This window comes from Otolemur garnettii, unplaced genomic scaffold (assembly GCF_000181295.1).
Source record: "Otolemur garnettii isolate 467f Iridium unplaced genomic scaffold, OtoGar3 scaffold00055, whole genome shotgun sequence".
Taxonomy (NCBI): domain Eukaryota; kingdom Metazoa; phylum Chordata; class Mammalia; order Primates; family Galagidae; genus Otolemur; species Otolemur garnettii.
Window position 1 is genome coordinate 5035299 of NW_003852450.1, and position 8507 is coordinate 5043805.

Genomic DNA, 8507 nt, shown 5'->3' on the forward strand with positions numbered 1-8507 from the left:
AAAAAAAAAAAAAAAAAGACTATTCAATAAGGAAAGAACATTCATTTCAACAAATGTTGGGAAAACTGGATATATGAGCACACATGCAAAAGAATGAAGTCAGACCCTTTATACCGTATACAAAAATTAACTTAAATGGGTCCAAGACCTAAAAATAAGAGCTAAAACTATAAAAACTCTCAGAAGAAGACACAGAGAAAGTCTTCATGATGCTGGATTTGGCAATGCTTTCTTGGCTATGACACCAAAAGCATAGGCACAAAAGAAAAAAAAACAGATCAATCAGATGCATCAAAGGACTCAGTTGACAGCATGTAAAGGCAACCTACGGAATGGGACACCAGGGCACTCTTTGTCACAAGAGTGACAAAGTGAGACTCTGTCTCAAAAATAAAATAAAAATGGTAAGATGATAAATGTTGTATTTTATGTGCATTTGCCATAATTTAAAATTTTAAAATGTAATGGAATTTAAAATGAAGAACAATAAATGAATTTTCATTGATTATCATACTGGCAAAGATAAATAACATGAACCATTCTGTGAAATGTCGAGGGTTAAGGAAAAAGGAGCTTTGTATCCTGTATTGTAGACCTCTTCTTGTGGGGCGTGATAATATTCTATGTATCAAAATGTCAAAAATGCAGCCCTTGACCAAACCAGGGAACCTCAACGTCTTGCACTTCTCTGCTGTGCTCACTGGCTCTGAGCTAACTTCAAAGAATATTTTGAGACACATTGCAAATGGAGGCAGGTCACTGTCAGGTAGGTTACTGTCAGCATGTGTCCAACCTCAGTAGAACACCCAATGCCATGGGGCTGAAATGACAGTGGTGGGCGTAGGCAGGGCGGCTGCTGCAGGAGGGAGAGAGGATGATGGGAGCAGGTGCAAGCTGGGGAGTGGGTCCCAGGCTGGGAGGCCAAACACATTCCTGACTCATGATTTCTATTTTCCCAGTAAAATGTGATGGGTCAGTACCTGAGAGCCGCAGCAGGGCAGTCTGGAGGAGAAAGGAGACAGTGAGGAGGGCTGTTCCATGGGGAAAACCTCTTTTCTTTTTGAGACAGAGCTCACTCCATTGCCCTCAGTAGAGCTCTGTGGCTTCACAGCTCACAGCAACCTCAAACTCTTGGTCTCAAGTGATTCTTTTGCCTCAGCCTCCCAAGTAGCTGGGACTACAGGCACCCGGCTATTTTATAGAGACAAGGTCTCGCTCTGGCTCAGGTTGTTCTCGACCTCGTCAGCTCAGGCAGTCCACCTGCCTTGGCCTCCCAGGTGCTGAAATTACAGGCATGAGTAACTGCACCCGGCCCATGGGGAAAATCTCTTTTTTAAAATTTTATTTTATTTTATTTTTTTATTGAATGGTAACTATGTACATGAATGCACTTCTGGGGTACAGTGTGGGGTTTTCACATGCAATCCGAAATACTTCCATCAAACTGGTCAACACAGCCTTCATGTCATTTTCCCAGTTATTGTTTTAAAACGTTCACATTCTACTCTTAGAAAGATTCACTTGTACCCCTATAAGATAAGGGAAAAATCTCTTGAGTAAACAGCAGACCCGCTGGGTAGTCCTGAGCTGGTCTGGGGCTGGCCATGCTGGGTTTTCAGTGATGCCCTTCTGCCTCTGTGGGGTTGGGCTCCAGCAGTTCTCAGCTGTACGAGGCAGGACCAGGGGAGACAGATGGCTGTGTTCAGCCCAACCCTGATCTGCATACAGTAGCATATGAATGTATAGTGTGTTAAGAGCAGCGCCAGCTTCTGCCCAGGGCCAGCTTCTACCCAGGACCATCGTGTGTACAAGAGGCCAGCACAGTGCCCAGGCACTAGGCACACCTTCATTTTCATCCTTCCACCCTGCCTAGGGACGCCTAGGTTCCTGGATGGAAATGAAACCACTCCCTAGAGAGTGCCTGTCCTGTGGTGATGGGAAAAGTTTTGCTCCCCAAAGCCCACCCCGTCCCCCCCCCACAACCTCCCTGTCCATTGCAGAGATTGGTGTGGGCATCACTGGTTTTGGAATCTTCTTCATCCTCTTCGGGATACTCCTGTATTTTGACTCAGTGCTCCTGGCCTTCGGAAATGTGAGTCTCCCACCCCTCCATGCTCCCCAGCCCCAACTCTCCAGAGGTCTCTGTTGCCAGCGGAGCCAGCTCCAAGTTCATTCAGATCATGCCCAACCAGAGGCCAGACATTAGGGTGGGAGAGGGCTGCAGGAGAGGGACCACAGCCTGCTGGCACGGAGACGCTGAGCGCCTGGATTCTCTCCCACCAGGCTCTGAGCCAGGCCCTGGGTATCTCTGCCATCTGAATCCCACTGTCAAGGGGGCGGAAGGTGGGCCACTGGTAAAGTCACAACAAAAACATATTTCATGTAAAACAAGGGACTAAAAGGAGAACAAGCTTACCTAACTGGAAAAAGGTGGAAAGGAATCTGTTCCGGGGGTGGAACAGTAAGAGAAAAGGCGAGGACATGGGGGAGGGGAAGCAGGGACATGCTAGAAAAAAGTCACGGTTATATTTGCCCAGTGCCGGGCACTCCTAAGGGGTCATTTGGAGCCACGCTGAGAGGTGATAGGGCCCTTGGGCGAGGTCTGGAATAACAGTCTAGAGCTGTGAGCCTCAAGGGTTCTGTGTGATTTTGGCTGTGGCTGCCTGACCTATTTAGATCTCAGTCTTTCTCCTTGTAAACGCAGAGACTCTCACAGTCTATCCCGCCTTCTCTGGGAGGCACAATGGGAAACAAAGTCATGTATGAAGAAGTGCTTGGGATCCAAGGAATTGGGTGGGAAATGAGCTCTCCTTGTCTGCCCCCCGCCTCTGGTCTGTTCCCAGCCAGCCTGACTCCCTCAAGGCCCTGGGATGCTCCCACGTTCTGGGCACCCTCTCTGATATGCACTGAGAGATTGGCAGGTCTGGCCGGGCTGAGTGCCCAACTCCTAGCGGGTGGGTGTGTTTGCTTCACACTTCTCTCCCTTCCCTACAGCTACTGTTCCTGACGGGCCTCTCCTTCATCATCGGCTTGAAGAAGACCTTTACATTCTTCTTCCAGCGGCATAAACTCAAGGGGACCAGTTTCTTCTTAGGGGGTGTGGTCATTGTGCTCCTGCGCTGGCCCCTCCTGGGCATGCTGCTGGAAACCTACGGCTTCTTCAGCCTGTTCAAGTGAGTGCAAATCCCTGCAGCTCTGCATAGCTGAGGTCAGCTCGAGCCTGTGGTGGACCTCAGCCTGGCTGAGTCCTCTACCCTCTCCTCCTGGGCCATCACTGACTCCTCTCTCCTCCTCTCTGCTCCTAGGGGCTTTTTCCCTGTCGCCTTTGGCTTCCTAGGCAACACCTCCAGCATCCCCTTCCTGAGCACGGTGAGTGGCTCAGTGGTGGTGCCTTGGGGAGGGGGAGACACATGGTCCTGGTAAAACTGCTGCCCCTCTGCCCTGAGACCCTCTAGCCTGTCTTCAGCACCTTCATGGTGAGGGGATCCACAAGCAGTTGTGCCTAAATGAATAACTCCTTGTTCAAATCAAAGAAATGGACACTTAGCCAGAAAGTGCCCAAGGTTTCTGGGAAACTGGCTAAGTCTGGGCCCAAGCATGGAGAGGATGGGTAATAGCCTATAACAGCAGGGAAGCAGGTGGCCAGCTCTGTCCTGTCCTCGAGGCAGGCATGGCCAGTGATTCCAGACCCTGCCCCTCCCTTTCTCTGAAGCACCTGATGGAATATGAGCTCTCAGAGGACCCTGAAGGGGGGCAGGGAGGAACCTGCAGAGAGCACCTAGTTGTGCCTGCCAGCTGAGTACGTCCCCCGCCAACCCTCTCTCCATAGCTGTGCCTGGCACAGCTCCCAGCTCCCAAGGCCAGCTCACTAATAACCTGGATATTGAGTCTGCTCTCCACTCTTTGTCTGAAGTAATGATTCTTGGTTTCCACAGCTGTTCCAGAGGCTTCAAGGCACCAGCTCAATGGTCTGAATGACAGAGATGAACTCCTTGAACTTAGATCATTGGTTGAGGGGGCTGGAGGGAAAATGGGGACCACCCCCTCAGAGCCCCCACCCAGCACTGACTCACTTCCTTGCATATCCGGACCTCCTCAAGCCCAGAAGGAAAGATGGAGCTGAGTGACTAACCCAAATCCTTAAGTCCGCTTAAGAAGCTACCAGAACTGCTGGCAGGAAAGACCAGGGCCCCTTGCAGATCAGATTGGGGCTGGTATAACATCCCCACCCTATATTTATGGGAGGAAAAGAGAAGATTAAATCCTCAAGCCTAGAGTGTGTCTGAGACTCAAGTCAGTGTCCCATTAATTAAGCCCATCCCCTGCCTCAGAGCAGGCCACACACACCATCATTCCATGTGGCAAAGTTGTGGTCCTCTTCTCATAGGCTATAATTTGTATCCAGATATTTAATAGCCCTAATGAGTGTTTGCAAGCCCATTAGCAGTAAGTGCTGGACAAGGGATGGGTACTAATCCCACACACTGTCAGAGAGCTTCTCAGCCATTGGGTGATTATTTTGCACAGAGCACCGACCAGGTAGAGCTTGTGCTGGGAGAACTTCCCATCTGGGGGTGGAGGCACAGCGCCTGCCTTCAGAGACTCCTAGTCTGATAGAAGAAACAGTCCCTATCTTGGAGAGCCCCTTGTCCAAGCATAAAGGGAATTCTTGCAGGCTCAGGAAAGAGATGAGAATCACCTGTAAAGCATGCATTTAGTAAGCACCTACTGAGGGCTCTCCTCGTATGTACCAAGCAATGGAATAGATGCTGAGGGCACTGGGGAAAGGAGGCCTGTCTCTGCCCTCAAAGTACACCAACAATCACAAAACAGTCTGAGACAAGGGGGCCCCCAGTGCGGCCTCTCTGGATGTGCTGCCACCTGGAAGTCACCTCTCTGCTATCCCTGGCAGTTCCCAGGGGCATCCACTTGTAGAGCTACCATCTTATTTTCCTTTCTTAGAGCCAGTTGCTTATATCCCGATCTCGATCTCGCTCATCTGACCCTATCTCATTATATTCATCACAAAACCCTGTGCGGAGGAAGTGCTCAGTGATCGAGGAAAGAGGGGAAGAAAAAAGGAAGAATAAAGGACAGACCCCCCCCCCTTCCCACCAATTGCAGGACACTGCCCAGGAGCTGCTCTCTCTCTGGCTCTTTCTGGTTGGAGGCCTGAACTGAGCGGCTTTCTCTCAGAGCCAGATGCAGGGGATGTGACGCCATGGCACTCTACTCAGGGTGACAGCTTAAGACTCTATCTCGAAAAAAAAAAAAGAACCCCCGGGTCAGCCTGTGCCCCTCTCCTCACCCCTTTCCTATCCACTTCAGACTAGGTGTGTCTGTGCCTCTTGTCAGAGAGGGAACAAGACTTTTCACACTGACACCCTCCCCCCTCATAACTCCTCAAACAGCAGGTCTCCAGCTGAGTGGGTGGGTGGGAGAAAGGTGGCAGAGGACGGAAGGAATGGTAAGCCAGCCCTGGAGGACTTCTGCAGGAGAGAGGCCTGCTCCAGCCAAGAGAGCAGGGAGATATGAATGGGAGATACGAGCTTAACCAGAGAGCCAGGAGGCAGAGGCAGCAGCGGTCAGGAGGGTTGAGGAGGGGAGTGGGGGGAGGAGGGAGGAGGGAGGAGGGAGAGTAGGCAGAGGTGGGCTTATGCTCGGAGACGTCACCCTGGCTCTATAAAAGGGATGTGATTGGGAGCTGCTGAGGGTGAGCCCAGGAGCCCAACTTTCCTCCCTGTGGGCGTTCACCCATCCAGGTAGTCTGATCACCTCAGAGACCCTGCCGCACTCCCACCGGAGCTGGGACTGAGCCAAGGTAGGTACATGCTGCATCCATCCTAGGAGAGGGAGAGCAAAGAATTCTTGAAATTCTTTCCAAGACTGACTGGTACATCCAGACAGGAAGAAGGGACCTGGGTTGGGGGCACTGATCTTTCTTGATTACCAACTTGGCCAGATTATTCTGGGGTTCTTGAGTAAATACATTGACTTTATTTGTGAAGATAGGATTCTGGGGACCCCTAAGGTCTCTTCCTTGCTGTTGGAGGAATAAAAGCAATAAACAAACTCTCCATGGCTGGGAAGAGAGGACACAGAAGCTTTTGGGGGGACCTGGGGAACGCCTCAGCGTTCATGGGCTCACAGGGCTCCTCTGAGCACTTTCCCCAAATTATGAATGGGAGATACGAGCTTAACCAAAAGGCACCTACCTATATACCAGTACTAAGTACCACCCCAAGAACCAAGGCCACCCCAGGAAGGAAGCTACCTCACTTCAAAAGCTTTCCAGCTATACCTGGAATGTGTTACTCACCAGACTAATCCTGGAGTCGGGGGAACCATAAAAATTGTCCCTAGCAGGTCAGCCAGTCATAGCCCTTGGATGCTGACAGTTCTTTCCACGGGCACGGGAGTCAACTAAGAATTGAGGGAATCCGCGTGTGTGTGTGTGTGTGTGTTTGTATGTGTATAAGGGGCATATGTGGTGTATGTGTGTATGTGTGTGCATCTGCATAAATATGTGGTGTATGTAGCATGTGGAGGTATATATGTGTGTACGTGTATATGTGTGTGGTGTGTGAATGAGTATGTGTGTGTTGCATGTTTTTGTGTGTGGTGCATGTGGGTATACGTGTGTGATTGATATGTGCGTATGTATGTATATGTGGTGTGTGTTTATGTGTGTGGTGTCTATGTGTATGTATATGTCTATGTAGCATGTGTGTGCTGTGCATTGTATGCATTTATGCGTGTGATTTATATGGAGGTATACGTGTGTATGTGTGTGGTGTGTGTGTGCTGGAGAGAGGCAGAGTCCTCCATGGTGCACCGGGTAGGTACCATCCACCGTGGGAAGAGGGGTAGGAAGAAGGGGTGCTGCTCTTCCAGCCACTCACTCTGCCAGCTCCCCCTGCCCCTGCCCGATCTGCACTCACCAGCCTGCCTCTGCTCAGGGCAGCCAGAATGCTCCTCCTGCAATGCACATCTATACACATCCCTGTCTGGCTCAGGCCTCTCCAAGATGAAGCCCTGCATGGGCTCCACCCTTTTATCTGGCTGGAGGGCCTGAAGTTCCCTCCACACCCAGCCCCTGCCCACCGGCTCCAGCGCCTGGCACCATGCAGAGGCAGCTCCTGCAAGCTGCAAACGCCTTCTGTGAACCTTCCCTCATCTGGCTGATTCATGCTCAGAAACACTTTAGGCACCACCCTCTATGGGAAACCTGCCTTGACCCTCCAGGTCAGGCTGTCTCAGGCTTCGATAGCCCCCGAGTACTCACAAGTGTCCAGTGTGTCATTTGTAATGTTATCTTGAAATGATCTATTCATGGATCAATTGCTTGTGCTAGACTTGAGAACTCAGGGGGCAGCACACCTGTGCACTCCTAGCACCTAGCGCAGCACCAGCACCTAGTTGGTGCTCAAGGAATGATTTCCGAGCCAACCTGGATCCTGTGCATCCACAGTCTTAAATGCTTTCACATTGTTGTCTCTAATGGCTCCATCCCGCTCTCTATTCCATGCCCTGACCCGGGCCTCGGGGCTGGTGCAGAAAGCTGTGTTCTGGGTTTCTGGGTGTCACAGAAATCAGTCTGCAAGGATAAATAACCATATGAGCAGACACCTGGTGGCCAACTCCATCCAATGATCTTATTTCACAGATAGACCAATGAGGCCTAGAGATGGGGGGCGACTTGCTCACGACTCACAGGGAACAAGGGCAGAGCTGAAACCAGATTTGAGTATTTTGATCCCATTTCAGGATTCTTACTCTTTACTCCATGCCTCAGTCCTGCAGGGAGGAAGTAGAGAGAAGGAGCAGGTAAGACCGACTAGGAGCCTGTGGGCACAACAATACTTTCACCCACGCCCTTGCCATGGAGAGGGGCTGCAGGCTGTATGTTGGGCCGGGATAACCTTTTGTTCAGGGTAACCTGCAGTGTCCTCTGCCTGCCCAGAAGTTTGTCTTCAACCATTTTTGTTAGACAATCTCTAAGTGCCTGACTTTTTCAAAGATAAATTAGATTTGAGAGCCAGAATAGGTAGGGTGGGGGTGGCCAGCATGACAGAGGAGAGGGAAAGAGGGTATGTGAGGGTCAGGGCACACAGCCCCCATCTTCACAGCCAAAATGATGAGGCCAATTTAATCCATAGCCTCTCAGGGCCCACGGAGAATAGACTATGAAGACAATTGACCTGATAAATCAGGGAAAAATTTTTCTCTTCCCTGAATTATAGGCAATAAGACAATTTAATAATGGTCTTTAAGGCCATGAAGGGTTATGAGACAGCAAGATGATTGGCTCTTTCTTCCTTTTTTCTTAGAACAGGAAAAGAATTAAGTTTCTATTACAGCAGGAGGGGACAGGGCCAGATTCTAGAAGGCATATTCTCCTGGGGAGAATGAAACACAGAAAGTCGTGGATGTATGCAGAACCTAGCATGGGGGGAAAGAAGTGCCAGCTCCCAGGCTCCAAGACAATGTTGGCACCTCAGTTCCCC

At 50.4% G+C, this 8507-nt stretch overlaps 1 protein-coding gene across 1 annotated transcript; it reads left to right on the forward strand.

Moving 5' to 3' along the window:
- The first annotated feature begins 1549 nt into the window (after positions 1-1549).
- On the forward strand, positions 1550-4276 carry GOLT1A (golgi transport 1A). The gene is made up of 4 exons (XM_012806601.2): positions 1550-2092; positions 2995-3173; positions 3306-3369; positions 3936-4276. Exons 1-4 carry the CDS (start codon positions 1892-1894, stop codon positions 3972-3974), a joined length of 483 nt encoding a protein of 160 aa, XP_012662055.1. The 5' UTR covers positions 1550-1891; the 3' UTR covers positions 3975-4276.
- Positions 4277-8507: the final 4231 nt, after the last annotated feature.